This window comes from Mauremys reevesii, linkage group 10 (genome assembly GCF_016161935.1).
Source record: "Mauremys reevesii isolate NIE-2019 linkage group 10, ASM1616193v1, whole genome shotgun sequence".
NCBI classification, from domain to species: Eukaryota; Metazoa; Chordata; order Testudines; family Geoemydidae; genus Mauremys; species Mauremys reevesii.
Genome location: NC_052632.1, coordinates 46,846,632 through 46,864,127, shown reverse-complemented (window position 1 = coordinate 46,864,127; position 17,496 = coordinate 46,846,632). Strand labels below are relative to the sequence as shown.

General features: G+C 51.3%; 2 protein-coding genes across 2 annotated transcripts in view; one reads left to right on the top strand and one right to left on the bottom strand.

Moving 5' to 3' along the window:
* Positions 1–7,298, top strand: part of CCDC78 (coiled-coil domain containing 78) — a 68,323-nt gene extending 61,025 nt beyond the window's left edge. The window contains exons 16-17 of the mRNA XM_039490972.1: positions 6,337–6,437; positions 7,151–7,298. Coding sequence (XP_039346906.1) covers positions 6,337–6,437; positions 7,151–7,277 — 228 coding nt within the window. The 3' untranslated portion in view covers positions 7,278–7,298. The remainder of the gene's footprint in view (positions 1–6,336; positions 6,438–7,150) is intronic.
* Positions 6,202–14,565, bottom strand: ANTKMT (adenine nucleotide translocase lysine methyltransferase). The gene is made up of 6 exons (XM_039490971.1): positions 14,488–14,565; positions 14,182–14,345; positions 13,038–13,142; positions 11,960–12,100; positions 10,734–10,784; positions 6,202–8,718 (listed from the first exon to the last, which is right to left on the bottom strand). Exons 1-6 carry the CDS (start codon positions 14,495–14,497, stop codon positions 8,530–8,532), a joined length of 660 nt encoding a protein of 219 aa, XP_039346905.1. The 5' UTR covers positions 14,498–14,565; the 3' UTR covers positions 6,202–8,529.
* Positions 14,566–17,496: the final 2,931 nt, after the last annotated feature.

Genomic DNA, 17,496 nt, shown 5'->3' with positions numbered 1-17,496 from the left:
AAGGGTGTAATTCCTCCTCCTGGCCGCCATGCTGCGCTGCAGGAGGCATGTGAGCTGCCTCCTGGCCCTGTTGCTGCTGCTACTCCTCAGACCTCTGGCCCTGGGGCTCCTGCTGCTGCCTGGTGGGTCCCCGGCTGCGTCCTGCTGCTCCCCCAGTGTGAGTGTCTGCACCCCTCCCCCGCTCTACCTGCCTGCGTCCCCCCGCCGCAGCCAGCCTCTGTCACCCTGCCCCCTGCCCTGCCACCCCCATTGCACCCCTGCCTGCCCCCAGCCCCTGTCTGCACCCCGCCCTGCCACCCCCATTGCACCCCTGCCTGCCCCAGCCCCTGTCTGCACCCCGCCCTGCCACCCCATTGCACCCCTGCCCGCAGCCAGCCCGTCACCCAGCCCCCTGTCTGCACTCCCGGCCCGCAGCCACCCCCCATTGCACCCCCTGCCTGCAGCCACCCCCCATTGCACCCCTGCCCCCCCGCCCGCAGCCCCTGCCCGCAGCCCCCTCCTGCTCCCAGCCATTTTCCCTGTGTGTGTCTCCCCGCCCACAGCTGCCCCTGCCACCCTCCCCGCCCACAGCCTCTGCCCCCGCCCACAGCCAGCCCCTGCCTGCACCCCCTGGCCAGAGCCAGCCCCTGCCATCCGTCCTGCCACAGCCCCTGCCACCCCACCACAGCCCCGGCCCCCGGCCAGCCCCTGCCACCCTCCCCGCCCGCAGCCAGCCCTTGCCACCCCCCTGCCCTCCGTCCTGGCCACAGCCACCCCTCCTCCCTCCCCACCCAGAGCTACCCCTGCCTGCACCCTCTGCCCGCAGCCAGCCCGTGCCATCCCTCCTGCCCCATCCCCTGCCCCCTGCCACAGCCCCTGCCACCCCCCTTACCCCCTGCCACAGTCCCTGCCTGCAGCCAGCCCTTGCCACCCCTCCGCCCCCTGCCCGCAGCCCATCCGCAGCCAGCTCCTGCCACCCCCCGACCCCTGCCACAGCCCTTTTCCCCGCCACAGCCTGTCTGCACCACCTGCCCACAGCCAGCTCCTGTTGCAGCCAGCCCGTGTCACACTCCCTGCCTCCAGCTAGCCCTGCCCCACGCCCCTGTCTGCAGCCAGCCCCATGTCCACTGGTGCCCTGCAGTTCTCAGGGCACTAACCCTGCACACCTGCTTCAATGAGGGGGGGCAGGGAGCAGCTGGGACCCACACATGTGCACACCCTAGGGTGACCAGACAGCAAGTGTGAAAAATCGGGACGGGGTGAGGGGTTATAGGAGCCGATATAAGAAAAAGACCCAAAAATTGAGACTGTCCCTATAAAATTGGGACATCTGGTCACCCTAGCACACCCCAACGGAGTGGCGGGGACCCACACATGTGAAATGGAGCTCATTTCTAGTTCAGGCCCATCTTTTTAAAAAAGAACTTTAGGTAGGGTTAACATACATCTGTATTTTCCCAGAGATGTCAGGCTTTTAGGTTCTTAAATCGCTGTCTGGGTGGTAAATTTTAAAAATTCCTCCCGGGAAAATACGGACGTATGGTAACCCTATTGGTACAAAAAATACATACCGTGGCACATCCCTTAAATCAGAACTTTTTATAGGGAACCGGTTGTTAAGATTTTAGCAGCTCATCACTGGGCCTTTGCCCTACCATGTGCGGCAAGTCGTCAAAGAAGAGGTATGGGCCATGCTGGATTTGGGGGTCATCGAACTGGCACAGAGCGAATGGCGCAGGCCAGTAGTCCTAGTACCCAAGCCGGATGGCACTCGACGGTTTTGCATCGACTTCAGATGCGTCAACGCCATCTCGAAGTTCGACGCCTACCCGATGCCCCAAGTAGATGAGTTGCTCGGCCGGTTGGGAGAGGCCCGGTACATCACTACTCTTGATCTGAGCAAGGGGTATTGGCACATTCCCCTCGAGCCGGGCTCCAGAGAGAAGACCGCTTTCGCCATCCCTACGGGCCTGTATCAATTCACCCGGATGCCCTTCGGCCTCCATGGGGCCCCGGCTACGTTTCAGCGGCTGATGGACCGCCTCCTCCTCCCCCATCAGGACTACGCCGCCGCATACCTGGACGATGTGGTCATTTATAGCCACCAATGGGAGGACCACCTCGAGCGGGTGGCCGCAGTCCTGAGGTCCCTGCGGGATGCCGGGTTGACCGCCAACTCGAAGAAGTGTCGTATTGGTTGGCAAGAAACGACCTACCTGGGGTATACCATCGGGAATGGACTAGTAAAACCCCTCATAGGGAAGGTTCAGGCTATTGCAACCTGCCCCCCACCAGCCACGAAGTGCCAGGTTCGCCAGTTCCTGGGGCTGACCGGCTATTATCGGTGGTTCATCCCTCAGTTCGCGGCCATCGCGGCCCCCTTGACTGGATTGCTGGCCAAGGACAGTCCACGACAGATACGGTGGAGCCGAGAGTGCGACGCGGCATTCCAGACCCTCAAGGCAAGCCTCTGCCGCGAACCCGTCCTCTACAGCTCTGATTTTGACCGGGCCTTCATCCTTCAGACAGACGCCTCGGAGGTGGGACTCGGCGCGGTCCTCTCTCAAGAGGTTGATGAGGAAGAACACCCGGTCATATATATCAGCAGGAAGCTGTTCCCCAGGGAGAAGAACTACGCGGTGGTGGAGAAAGAGGCCCTCACTGTAAAATGGGCGTGCGATGCCTTAAGGTATTATCTCCTCGGAGTCCCTTTCACGCTTGTTACGGACCATGCCGCGCTCCAATGGTTGGCCCGAATGAAAGACCATAACACGAGGCTGCAGAGGTGGTACCTAGCACTACAGCCTTACACCTTTACGGTCCACCACAGGGCCGGGAAAGACCATGCGAATGCGGACTTTCTTTCCCGAGTGGGAGGCATGGACGGGTCTGGCCCCGCCGCACGGGAGCCAGACTTGCATTGGGGGGGGGGGGGTGTAGTGAGGCGGCCTGGTCCCCAGGTGCCCCGGAGGACGAGGAGCCCAGCCAGAGGCTGGACTGGGCGGAGCTACTGGGCTCTGGGCCTGCCCCACAAAGGGACAAGAACCGGCCCGGAAGTACAAAGGCGGGCCCTCCGGGCTCGGTAAGGCCCCAGCCATCAGCAAGGCCGGACATCCACGACCAAGCTTCCGCTGGGGAGGCCGCAGAAGGCAGCGGCCGAGCCTGCCCTGCTCCTGCTACCCGGAGGAGGACTGGCCGAGCCTGCCCCGCTCCCGCTACCCAGAGGAGGAGCCGAGCCTGACGGTGGCCGCCAACCCCGAGGATCCGCTGAGCCCACCCGAGCACACTTACCCTGAGGAGCCGATGGTGGTTGAACCCTCTGCCGAAACCATGATGACTCAGGTACTTGAGGAGGGGGAAGGTGGAAGTAGCCCGGGGGCAGCTGACCCCAGTCTGGCTGCAGCACTGCCAGAACCGATGTCAGTGTGTTGTGGCCAGGATCCCCACTGACAGCAGTGAGTTTCTGCTGCTGTTAGGGCCCCGGGCTGGGACGCAGTGGAGTGGGAGGGCCTGCGTCCCACCCTGCCACCCTTCCAGGGGTGACAGATGTCCCCCTCTCCCTGGCCCGAGGAGGCCTTTAGACTTGAACTGCTGCTCAGCCCTGCCTGAGGGTCTGAGCCCTGTGCCTGTGTTTGTGCCCTGCCCTGAGCCAGGGCTTGGGCTTTGTAGATTCATAGACTGTACTACTCATGTGTAGTGAGGCGGCCTGGTCCCCAGGCGCTCAGAGGGCGAAGAGCGACCCCTCGCCCGACAGGGGAACCCTTACACCTACTTTGAAGGAACGTTCTCTGGCATGTTTATTATACCAGGCTTTTTTCTCTTCCTGAGCATCTTTTAGGTTTTCTCTAGCAAGGGCTAAAGAGGGTCGGAGGGTGTTTTGTAGGTTGTTTATGAAGTCCAGAATGTTAGTTCCTGGAGAAGGCGTATACCCCTCCCATTGCTGCTTCACCAACTGTAATGGCCCCTTCACCTCACGGCCATACACAAGTTCAAATGGTGAAAACCCTAAACTGGCATGTGGTACAACCCTGTAGGCAAAGAGCAACCACTAGTTGTCCATTCCCTCCCCACTCTAAACACTGGGGTATAAATGTGGGGACCCGCATAAAAGGCCTCCTAAGCTTATATTTCACCAGCTTAGGTTAAAAACTTTTCCAAGCCACAAATCCTTCCTTGTCCTTGAATGGGTACTGCTGCCACCACCAAGTAAGTTAAACAAAAATTTAGGAAAAGAACCACTTGAAGTTCCTGTTTCCCCAAAATATCCCTTCACCCCTTTTCCTGGAAAGGCTTAAAAATAATATACCAAGCAAATAGGTTAACAAGGTAAGCACAAAGCAAACCCCTGGGTTTTTAGAACACTAAAAACCAATCAAATTCTTAAAAAAAACAAAACTTCATTATAAAAAAAGTAAAAAAAGCACCTCTGTAAAATCAAAATAAAAAGTAATTTTACAGGGTAATAATTCAAAACACACAAAATTCCCCTCTAGGCAAAACTTTAAAGTTACAAAAAAACAAAAATAAACCTTCCTCTTAGCATAAAAACAATTCATAAGCTAAAACAAAACATAATTTACACATTTCCTTCCTATTACTTACAATTTGTAATCTTAAATCCTTAGTTCAGGTATGGCTTTAAAAATGTATTTTCCCTGCCCTAATTCCTCACTAACCCCCCCCCCCCCCGCCCTCCAAAACACAAAGAAACACAAAACAAAAACCTTCCCCCACAATTTAAAAGTATCTTTTCCCTCATTGGTACTTTTGGTCAGGTGCCAACCAAATTATTTAAGCTTCTTAACCCTTTACAGGTAAAGGAGGAATTTTATGCTACCCTTAACTGTATGTTTATAACAGCCACCGTTACCATTACTTGTTCATTCCAAGGACAGATGCTTTTCTTGTCTAACATGCTGCTACCTGCTGGAGCTAGCTCATCCATAACATTTCCTATCTGTGCACCAGCAGCAGTGCAGCTCCACTGGGTGATAACACTACTGGCAGCGGACAAGCTGGTTGTGGCCAGTGGCAGTTTTACCATGTTGTCTAGATTTGCCCTGAGCAGGGTTGGTTGGCATGGCAGTTAAAAACACTAGCACTCCCTTTAGTGCTACCACTGGTGAATACAAAGAAGGGAAATGTTCAGGAGGAAAGGCTGTCGTAGACACCCCAAGCACAGTTTCTGAAACACTGTTGCCTGCAGTACTCTAGGACTTTAGTCACTTTCAATGCTGGGTTAGGGGGACAACTGCTGAAAGCATTTGCAGCAGGGCTTCAATTTCCTAGTCTGGATTAGATATAGACACTGAAGAAAAACATGCTTTCCTATCATTTCTTCTGTCCATACAAGTTAGGAGAAATCACATAACACTCTGTGGTCACATGGTTGGGTTATTTTTTTTTCTACATTTCATTTAGACAAGGACTAAAGGAGGGAAGCAGTGTAGCTTAGTAGATAGAGCACTGGACTAAAACCTCAGGAGATATGCCGGGTTGGCCACTGGCCTGCTGGGTGACCCCAGGGAAGTCATAGCGTCACTCTGTGCCTCAGTTTTCCCAGCTGTAAAATGGGGATAATGATGCTCTTTTGTAAAATACTTTGAGATCTACTGATGAAAAGCACTAGATAAGAACCAGAGATTAGTATTATAAAGGGAAGATCTCTTTAAAAACTCTTGCCAGGGAAGGGGATGGAGGTTGTATACATTCCATTGCTGTACATCTGGAAGCCACACTACCAATCCCCACACTACCCTAGTGGAGAGAGTAGGTTGTGAGGCAGTTGTCTGGGGATAACTGGGGGTGTCTTAGGACTGGATTTAGCACTTTCCTGCTAGTTGTGTAACCAGAGGCTTTGGTATTAAACAGCACCTCCCCTCCCAGCCCATCTACAATGCTCCTGACAGTGTCTTCAAGCTGGCTGCAATGGCAGGATGTCATTGTTGTCAGGGCACTGAGCACCTGTGGTTTGGCTCTTTGGGAAGCTCATGTGTCTGAATGTTGTTCTGATTTTCAGTTAATTGGGCATCTTATTTAGCTTGATTCCCAGAAATCTCAGGGCTGGAGGATGAGTGCATGAGAACAGGAGTACTTGTGGCACCTTAGAGACTAACACATTTATTTGAGCATAAATAAAATAAATGTGTTAGTCTCTAAGGTGCCACAAGTACTCCTGTTCTTTTTGCAGATACAGACTAACTCGGCTGCTACTCTGAAACCTGTCAGAGTGCATGAGAAATTCAGTAGCCTCTGATTTGATGACTTCAGAGGGGAGAGAGTCAGCACCAGTCCAGTGCTTCCCCCAAAGCACTCCCTTATCACTTCTTGTTCTCTCCTTGTTATTTCTGCCCCCAGGAGGATCTGGAGAAGGAGAGAAGCCAGCTGCTGACTCAGGCAATTGTGGCAGAAGAGCAGGTGCTGGAGCTGCAGGAATATGTAGATAAGCATCTTGCCAGGTGAGATGGGGATCCCTTCATCTGTCCCTTGCCCCATGCACAAGACTTACTTCCAGGGCTGGTGAATACTGTTATAACTGCTGCCTTCCAACAGTGCAGCCCAGCTAATGTTTTTGAAAGTGAATCCAGCCGTGAGAGCAGCTGGCTGTATCAGTAGCTCAGCATGATCAAGGGAGTTTGCATCTGTCCTTTCCAAGGACATAATATTTCCTTCCTCTGGGCTACAACCTACCCTAGGGATGATGAAAACTGTGTAGGAGGCTAAGGAGGGGGTGAGTGGGGATGACTGTCTAGAATTCAAAGCCTTTCCACTTTGCAACTCCTTTAACATGTCAGCTGTCAACCACTGATTCATCACAGCCACAGCAAGGGAGAAAAGCTACTAGTGCTACCACCACCAGGAGGCGCTATTACACTGAGTTTGTACAACTGCAACTAATTGCTCTTAAAAACAGAGGACCAAAATCATGCCTGATGTAACTCCCAGGCTTGTTGCTGATGGAATCCCTTGGCTGAGTTCCTAGGTATCAGTTCAGGGTTGGGACAAATCTAGCATTACCCTTAGCTGTAGTTTTCCCCCTGGCTGGATAGTGTTTGGGAACTTGGCTTCAGTCTCAACTTGGCTTTACAATCTCAGTCCTCAGCAGGGTTCTTATGACCACAACTGATGCAAGGTTGACATTGCTTTTCTTTGTAACCTATGTTTCTTTCAGGTACAAGCAGGAGATCCTGAGGTTAAGGAAACTTGTAGGGAGCGAGGCACCCAGAGCATTCAGTGCTGGGGCTTCTGATCCTCACTTAATGCAAAGATCCAAAAGGACCACCAGTCATGAACTGTAGCTTTTGCCATGGCCCTGACAAGCAGCAGTCATTAGTTCATCATAGGAAAGACAAGGATGTAAAACTGAGTGGCTGCCTGGCTGTAATATTCAGTGGTCTGTCACACCAAGAGATAATCCACTCCAGCAAGTGCTCTTCATACTGGGGCCCTCTTACTAGAGGACTAGGACTTGCTGAGAAGTCAATCAGCAGTATACATTTGACCCTACAGAGGTAAATAAATTTACTAAAATCAGATCAAAATTCAGTGCTTTGTTCCCCCTTTATGGCCTGCTGGAGGGAGGGAAGCCTCACAAAACAAGATAAAGATTTCCCTTTCATTGCAGAAATGCTCAGTAGCTGCAGAGCACCATTGCTGGTACCTCAGGGTGGTGCAGCACCACAGTGAGTCAAACCATCACCAAAACTTTAGTCTACTGCGGAGCTGGTGGACTCAGCTTACTATGCACCTGAATTAACAGGTTCCCTTCACCTTCTGCTAGACAGTTGCCTTTAGCATTGTAACAGCTGCAAAGTGCTGTGCTTCACCGGTGCTAACTCCCACCACTTTGCCCCTGTCTGAGCTGGAGAGGAGTAGAGGTAGGGTTCAGGTTAGGATTTGAGCTCAGCTGCTCTTATGCACAGGGCACTGAGGAGACTTTTCAGCTCTGCACTCATGGTGAATTGTTCCATGGAGAAGGACCTGCTGGGTGGTGATTGTGAGGAGGACCTACAGGGAATTGATTTTCAGGGAGAAAAAAAAGAGACCTGGAGAAGCTGCATTACTGAGCCTTCCTCCCAGGGAATTCTGAACACAGTCCAGAATGGCTCTGTCTACAGTGAGGGGCGGGCACCACCCCAGCCCTGCCAGAAGGATGAACTGAGTCCTGCAGCCCTTTTATTGTTAGAAAATTAATTGCAAATAAATTAAGAGAAATGAGTTATTTTAAACAAGAATCAAAGATTCAGCTCTTCAGTCTTGTGACAGTTCTTTGGGGATTTCCAGCCTAATTCCCCAGTTCAAAGGCTATCCAGGATTCTGGTTCTAGGGAAGCCAGAGCATGTGGGGTAAAGTCTGACAAATCATCACCCCTCCCTGCTCATCGCAACCCCCTCCTCCCCCATGCTTGCTGCGCTATTCAGCTGAGCTGTCACACTATGGCAGCATTTGCCCTCCAGAGCAGTTCTGAGGGGCTAAAAAAGCGCACACATCGGCAGAGGCTCCAACGCTATTGTCCAAGCTATAAACCCCAGCTGTAGCTGAGCTCTTGACTCATTCTGGGCATCCCTCAGGTTTGTTCTGCCCTGTTTGCCGTACAGTCTTGATGTCATAGGCCCAGCTTCTGTTTATACCCTCTCCAACACTGGTAGTTGGCATCCAGGTGGGAAAGGGGAAGCGTCCAGCCACCACCCAGGCCTCGTCCGGCAGTTCTGCAAGCAGCTTTGTTTCTAGGAGAGGTAGCTAATGGGGAGGAGGAAGGGGAAGCTGTTACTCTCAGTCACTGGTATCACAAGGACGGGAAAAAGTTATGTGTTCTAGAGACTTTTTGCAGGTTTGCCACTGGTTAGCAGAGTTGTCATTTTGATTATTGATATTGAAGTAGCATCCAGTGGCCCCAGTCAGGATCCATACCCCATTATGGTGAGCACGGTACAAACGCATTTATAGATGAAGCCCCTGCCCTGGAGAACTTACAATCCAGGACACATTAATTGAGCTTGGCTTTATGTTCAAAAATTAATTTGATCTCAACAGTAAACCGTAAGAGGGCTGGCTCCATGGAGATAAGTAAACACCCAAACCAAGCCAAGGACCCCAATGCCAGCAAGATCTACAGTACAGACCCATTTACGCACGGATGTCAGGAGTCAAGCCATCACGACCATGTGTTAACAGACCACGGGTTAAGAGGGCCATGCTGAAATATCCACACACACACACACCCGTCCCAAATACTGCAGGCCTATCTGTTAATGGTGCTTTGCAGGAATATAAATTCAAATGTGTAATCTAATAATAATGTTTATTACTTCACAGAGGTGAAAGAAACTCAGGACACTTACTGGTTTGGGGCGGCTCTGGCCCCTGGAAGGGGCAGGGTTGCAGGTGGAAGGAGCAGGGCTTCCAGGCCGCCTGGTCCGTGCCACCTAGGGTTCCCATGGTGATTTAAAGGGCGGCGTCTGGAGCCCCAGGCCCTTTTAAATTGCCAGCCCCAGGGCAGCTGCTCCCTTTGCCTCCAGCTTCACATCGGCAGCCGAGGGGGGGGCAAAAGGGGCAGGGACCTTAAAGTGCTGCAGCGCTTCCCCTCTCCCCATCGGCAGCACAGCGCTGCCACAGAAAGGGACTGTCCTTAAAGTGCATCCCTGCCCTTTTTGCCTCCCACATTGGCTGGGGAGGAGGGAAGGGGCAGCAACGTTAAAGCGTTTAAGGATGGTCCTTTGCCACGGCAGTGTTTTGAGGATCCTTAAAGCACTGCCGCAGCAAAGGACCATCCTTAAAGTCCTGCCACGGCAGCGCTTTAATGTTGCAGCCCCTCCCCGCCTCCTCCCCTTGGTGGTAAAGACATACAACACGTTTCTGCTCCGCACTTCCTGTCGATTTCTATGTCGGTGAGGTAGTGAGCAAATCTGTAGCACTACACAGCAAGTTTCTGTACCGCGTGTTAACAAGTCTCACATGTTAAATAGGTAGCACTGGGAGGCATGGCGCTACCGTGCGTTAAGCGGATTCACGCGTAAACGGGTCTGTACTGTATTCTTTGGTGCTAATATCTACAGGGCAATAAATAATAGCTTCATAGAAACTTATTTCAGCACTACCTGGGATGGAGTTCAGTAGGCCCCTGTTGCACAACTTCTAAGTATTGTCAGTCTATCACAATAAGCAGGGCTTATGCTAACCCTCTTTTTATCTCTGAACTGAGGCCAGATCTGCAGATGCACTGAGCACTTGCTACACCCATTGAAACAAGCAGAAGGCACCGGTGTTCAGCACCCCAACATGTTTAGGAATTTTGAATCACAAAATGCAAACCCTGCTGTATCCATCACTACAGCTACACAGTGCTGACTGCATTCATCTACCTCCGCAGTCACTGGGCGTGCTGGTGCTCAGCATCTCACAGTGCTGGCTGGGGATACAGTAAGAGTGTACACTCAGCACACATGGGCAGTTTCTCAGTAGATCCAACATTTGGACTATCCCCGCTCAAGGAAAACTCCCACTGACTATGGTGGGGCTATTAGGAGGTGTCCACAGCAGCCTTGTTAAGGCAGATGCACTAGCATTTGGTTAGTTATGTGAAACATATATAGTTCTACTGCCATTTTCTTAAGGGTTTTTTGCCTACATTCAGGATGATCCCTTTCCTCGCGTATCCTCCCTTCTCATTGATTTGCCCAACAAAGTAGGAAATTGGCAAACAGCCCTTCACCCTTAACCTCCTGTACCAGTCTCTAGAGAGTGCTTGGACTTACCACACTGGGAGCTAGGAACACAGAGACGTTGTTGCAGTCAGACAGGTTTACCTTTAAGAGGATAAAGTCAGTCATGGAGAGAAATAACAGGCTGAAGGGACAGTGCAATGGGTGCTGGGGAAAGAGGATCTCAGTGGAGTCTTAAATCTGTGTATAAGGGTCAAACTTCACTTGTTGACATACAGGAAGTTATTCTAAACCCCAAAGAGGTCAATAATACTGAGCAAGTGAGATTTTTGGGAGGGGGAGTTGTGCTGTTGTGCTGCAAAAACCCAGTTACTAGACTGGATGCAGGTGTGTCTCTGATAACAGATTAAATAAAATCTTAGGATCTCAAAATGTAGAGATGGGATTGACTTAGTTCATAGAGTCCAGTGGTTCTCAACCTATTTTCCATTGTGGGAGGCATATGTGGCTCTCCGTATGTTATGTGAGCTGCATCCACACAATATATATACTACCTCTATGGCCCTGAAGATGTCACGTGGGCCGCAGCTGTGTGCTGATTGGGCCACAAGCAGCCTGTGGGTTGAGAATCACTGATCTAGTCCATCCCTGGCAGTGTTTTCTCCAGCCTAGTTTTAGATGTGTGGAGAGGTTCAGCTTTTGCTAATAGATCTTTAGGAGGCTTGATGCATGTTTAGAGTCCCAGGTATACAGTCAATATGAGAGGAACATCTTCAAGCTTGCCCTCCTGCTGCACTGAGAAAGGACATTTGTGCAAGGTAGGGGGCTCTTTCATTGTCCCTCTTGTAGAGCTTCCCAAGGCTCCAGACATCAGTGTTTTCAACATCATTTTCAGCTGTGTGCGTTAAAGGCCAGGAGAAGGAAAACATGGATGATCCCAGCTAAACACACCTGAGGAACCTACAGAGGTGAGTTAACAGTAATTCAATATTATTGGACAGAGGGGGCCAATATGGCTTTCTTCTCCCTTTTGCCACAGTGCTGCTGATGTAGGAACTGAGGAAAGTTTCTAGCACACAAAGGGTTGGATGATCAAATTATATCTGATCCATAAGGAACAGTTCCAGTGGCGGAAAAAAAGGGGGGGGGGGGAAACAGTGCCTCTAATAAGTAGGTTTGGAGGAGAATGCTGACCTTTTGCTCAGTGTGGCTAAAGCCCTGATGTCTGTGTTTAGCAGAGGTAGGTCCTTTGATCTTAGAGATAATGTAGTCAGTCAGGCTGAGAAATCCAGAGTCCTGACTCCATCACAAGAAGTTACCTTCCATAGATCTTGCCGTTGGTAGAAAACCTTCCCGTAACACCCAGCCCTCCAGGCGCGATAGTTGGAGAGTCTCAACAGCCAGGGGTTGAGTTCGTAGCCAACAGCTGGTCTGAAGCCTTGTTTATATGCTTCTAATACCTGGAGAGAGGAATTGAAACCAAAATAAACCTCCATGTTTGTTCCTGAAATAATCTCTGGATCAGTGGCTGTAGATCAGACAGCTTCCAGCTACTCCATTCCCAGCAGCAGTCACTGTGGGGAATGGGATAAGAGTACTGTCTTTACCTGCACTGCATTCTCTAAGCAGCTCTTGTAGGGAATAGGGTAGGAAGGTAAGGAGATGATTAATGACTAGATGCCAGTGTAGAAGGTAGCTGGCAATGCTCAACATGTAACATGGTATGTCCTTCGAGAGAAATCAGGGAGGCAGTGGAATAGAGAGAAACTGAGGGTGTGATTTTGGGAAGGGCTGTTTTCAACTCCTCTAAGTTCAGCATACTTAGGACCTCCCAACAGGCAGTCAGCACCTTGCAGGCTCAGACTAAGAATGAGGAAAGGAGGAAGGGACAAGACAGGGTTTGAGAATGGTTGTAAGTACCAGTCTTATCAGAACTTTTTTCTGATAAGCTAAGGTGATTCCCTTCCAGTGGTTGTGAGGATACTATAGTTGCTCCACTCCCTTCCTTCCCTGGCAGGAGTCATTCTAAGAAGATGTGCTGGAGTAACAGCTCTGTGGGGGTTCTCAACTGCTCCATCCCAAATTCGTTAAGGAGTCCAAGTCTAGGAAAGGGACATAGGCAATGCTCCTTATGGAGCAACTCACAGCTACTCCAGTCCCAGGAGTCTTTGCAGGGAATGGCTAAGAGCAATTGCCTTGAAAAAGCTTTCAGTCTAAGGAGTTACACTGGTGTAAGCCCACCACAACTCCAACTAAGTTTCTCTAGCTATACACTGACATACCAGGAAGCAGGAGGTGGATGCTCTTGGAGTGGGAGATCTACCTTTAACACTATTAACTCTTCAAAATGCAAACCATCAGCTGTTAATATCAGACATAAGGACTTTTTTCTCTTACAATTCTGCCATCTCCTGATCCTAAATCCACCATCTTCCCAGAGCGTCCTTTCAGCAGTGACATCACATTCTCAACTTGCTTGGCACTTGATGGTACATATGGCACCTAGTTTAGAGAAATGAGAAATATAAGACCCAGTCAAACACAAGTTACCTTTTTGGTGTTCCAGTAGTGTCAGAGTATTGCAGGATACAGTAAAGCATCCTACAAATCATGGTGTTTTGGGACACGTAGTTTCACACTTGTGCAGGCTGCACATCCATTACAAACAAGGCCCAATTCTGCAAATGGATTTGTACAGGCAAACGCGTATTATAGCCCAGAGCTCAACTCACTTCACTAGATTTCCATATGGGCAAAAGAGTTTGCCTGTATGGATTTGACTGCAAGATCAGGGCCATAAAGTGAAGTCAAGGGTAGCCACTTTAGTCACCTACACACTAGGTCTATCTGAATAGAAGGAAACAGCACTAAACAGTTAGGAGACTCCCAGCTGAAGAAAGCAAATGGAACAGAGACCTAGAAGAGCCAACCAACCTCAGCCACTATGCTAAGCGCAACTGGAAATAGAGCCAGATCCACAACTGGTGGAAATGACTTAAATGAAACTGCACCCACTTACCCAAGCAGAAGGTTGGATACTAACTAGGTCTCACCAAAACACAGCTGGAGTACTAAAAATGAAACCTAGAGATCTTTTCACTTGCAAACAAAACAGTTTTACAAATATTAATCATGTCAGCTATGTTTCAGGTGCTGAGTTTGTAAAGTGGTGTGGGAGCATTTGGAATTAAATAGCTTAAAACAAGAGACATTGGCAAGGTTGCTAAGAACAAAAAATGTGACAAAATAATTCTCATGTGGTTTTATTTCCCATAGCAAATGCCTCAGATATCCTTGTGCCAGCAGGCCAGAGTTCACGAGTGACCTTATAACCAGTGCGTACGTGACAGAACAGAAACGCCATAGTAAAGAAACATTCCATGCACCTTCCAGGGTGCCTTTATAAACCACATTGGGGGAATAAAATCCTGTTATATAAAAAGCTTGGTAATATTCATTTCTCCCCCACCCCCATACTTATATATACTCTTCTCTTAAACCAGAACAAATCCCCATTAAAAAGCCCTGGCGAATGATCTACCTGTAACTTTAAAGGCACTCTGCGGAAGCCAGGCATGAGAACTCTGGCCCACACAACATAGGCAACAAAACCTGTGCCTGCTGCAAGCTGCACAAGGCCCCAGCCACCAACAGTCTTCCCTTGAAGTTCCATTGCCAGCTCTCCTATGTCATCAGGATCCATAGCTGTAAAAAACCAGGATCGGAAGGAGATTTATTCATTAACCAGCTAATCAGACCTGGCACATATTCAGCATGCTGTATTTGTATTTACACCGCGGCACGCACAGGACGGCAAAACCCCCACTATTACATCTCCCTCAGGCACCTGTACTCATGTATGCCCTTCCCCCAGGTGCCCTCCCACGACCCGTTTCCCCCCCCCCCGGCGGGCAGGGGAGAGGTTAGGCTCGAGGGCGCGGCCCCTTTAAATCAGGCGTCCCTACGCAAAACTCATCAGGAACTACCCGTATACGTCCCACAATGCACCGCGCATACTACCGTCTCGGCGCGCACGCCTCTCCGGCAATGAACACGAGGTGGTGTTCCGCTCGTGAACACAGACGCATACTAAAAGGTGGTCCGTGTGGAAAACACGTCCCTAGCAACATTAGTTCCGCAGCTGGGACCTAGGCAGCCGTTAACCCTCCCCCTCTTCCCAAACACTACACCCAGTTCCCCCACCTCGAAATCCACCAAAGGAGGTACCACAGACTTAGAGGTTCGGAACATAACTCTCGGCAGTACCGGGCTTGAATGGGACGTACTGGGGAGGGTTTTGATGGGGGGTAGGGGGGTTGGATGGGGGTTACTGGGGAACTTTATGGGGGCTAACGGGTTTGGATGGGGGTACTGGGGAAGCTTATGGGGGCTAGCGGGGGTTGGATGGGGGTACTGGGGAAGCTTATGGGGGCTAGCGGGGGTTGGATGGGGGTACTGGGAAGGTTATGATGGGTGGTATGGGGTTGGATGGGGTACTGGAGAAGGTTATGGGGGCTAGCGGGGTTGGATGGGGGTACTGGGGAAGCTTATGGGGGCTAGCGGGGTTGGATGCGGGTACTGGGGAAGGTTATGGGGCTAGTGGGGTTGGATGGGGTACTGGGGAAGGTTTTGGGGCTAGTGGGGTTGGATGGGGGTACTGGGGAAGGTTATGGGGCCTAGCGGGGTTGGATGGGGGTACTGGGGAAGGTTATGGGGCTAGCGGGGTTGGATGGGGGTACTGGGGAAGGTTATGGGGCTAGCGGGGTTGGATCGGGGGTCCGGGGGAAGGTTATGGGGCTAGCGGGGTTGGATGGGGGTACTGGAGAAGGTTATGATGGGTGGTATGGGGTTGGATGGGGTACTGGAGAAGGTTATGGGGGCTAGCGGGGTTGGATGGGGGGTACTGGGGAAGGTTATGGGGGCTAGTGGGGTTGGATGGGGGTACTGGGGAAAGTTATGCAGGGGTACTGAGGTTGGATGTAGGGTACTGGAAAAGATTATGAAAGCGGGTACCGGTATTGAATGGGGGGGTGTACTGGGGAAGGTAATGACGATGGAGGGTACCGTGGTTGGACGGGGGGTACTGGAGAAAGCTATGATGGTGGGTACCAGGGTTAGATGGGGGAGTACCAGAGTTGGATGTGGGGGGTACTGGAGTTGAATGGGGAGATACTGGGGAAGGTTATGACGGGCAGTACTGAAGAAAGTTATGATAGGGGATACTGGGGTTCAATGGGGTGGGGTGTACTGGGGAAGGTTATGACGGGGGTACCAGGGTTGGATGGGGGGGCTGTACTGGGGAACATTACGACCGGGTTACCGGGGTTGGATGGGTGGGGGATGTACTCGGGAAAGCTATGTGGAAGCCAATAAATAATTACTGGCACTCTCTCCCTCCATGGTAATTACTGGAGAAAATAATAAAGTATTTGATTTTGCTGCACCCAAACAAAAAGCGAGAACTAAGTTTTTCTTCGACAGCTATGACCGGGAGTACCGGGGTTGGATGGGGGTGCTGGGGAAGGTTATGATGGGTTGTACTGGATTGGATGGGGGGGTACTAGGGAAGGTTATGAGGGTGCATACTGGGATTGGATGAGGGACATTGGGGAAGTTTATGATGGAGGGTACCGTGGTTGGATGGGGGACACTGGGTAAAGTTATAATGGGGGGTATCGAGGTATGATGGGAGGTACCGGGGTTAGATATGGGGGTACTGTAGAAGGTTATGATGAGGGTACCGCAGTTGGATGGAGTGGTACCGGGGAAGGTTATGATGGTGGGCACTGGGTTAGGTACGGGGGTACTGGGGAAGGTTATGATGGGGGGTACCAGGGTTGGGTACGGGAGTGTACTGGGTTTGGATGGGGGGTGCTGGGGAAGGCCATGACAGGAGGTACGGGGGTTGGATTGGGGTGTGTACTGGGGAAGATTATGATGGGGTGTACCAGGGTTGGATGTGTCTGTACTCCGGAAGGTTATGACACGGGGTACCGGGGTTGGATGGGGAGAGTATTGGGGAAGGTTATGTGGGGGGTACCGGGGTTGGATGGGGGAGTACTGAGGAAGGTTATAATGGAGGGTAGCAGGGTTAGATGGGGGATACTAGGGAAGGTTATGATGAGGTGTACTAGGGTTGGATGTGGCTGTACTCCGGAAGGTTATGACGCGGGATACCGGGGTTGGATGGGGAGAGTCCTGGGGAAGGCTATGAGGGGAGTACCAGGGTTGGATGGGGGTGTACTGGGGAAGGTTATAACAGGGGGTACCGGGCTTGGATGGGGATCATTGGAAAGTTTATGACAGGGCATACCGAGGTTGGATCAGGGGTGCTGGGGAAGGTTATGACCGGGGTTGCTGGGATTGGATAGGGTGGGTACTAAGGAAGGTTATGACAGAGGCGTACCAGGGTAGGATGGGGGTACTGGATAAGGTTATAACGGTGGGTACCGGGGTTGGATTGGCGGGTGTATTTGGGAAGGTTATGATGAGGGATACCGGGGTTGGATGGGGGGTTCTGGAGAAGGATATGACGGGGGGTACCATGGTAGGATGGGGTGTACTGGGGAAGTTTATGACAGGGGTACTGGAGAACATTAGTTTGGGGGGTACTTGGGTTGGATGGGGAGAGTACTGGGGTTGGAATGGGGGTTCTGGGGAATGTTATGATTGGGGATACCTGGGTTCAATGGGGTGGGTACTGGTGAAGGTTTTGACGGGGGGTACTACGGTTAGATTCTAGGTGCTGTACTGGGGAAGGTTAGGACTGGGGGTCCAGGGCTTGGATGGACGGTACTGGGGGAGGTTATGACGGGGTGTACTGGGGTTCAGTGTGGCCGTATTTGGGAAGGTTATG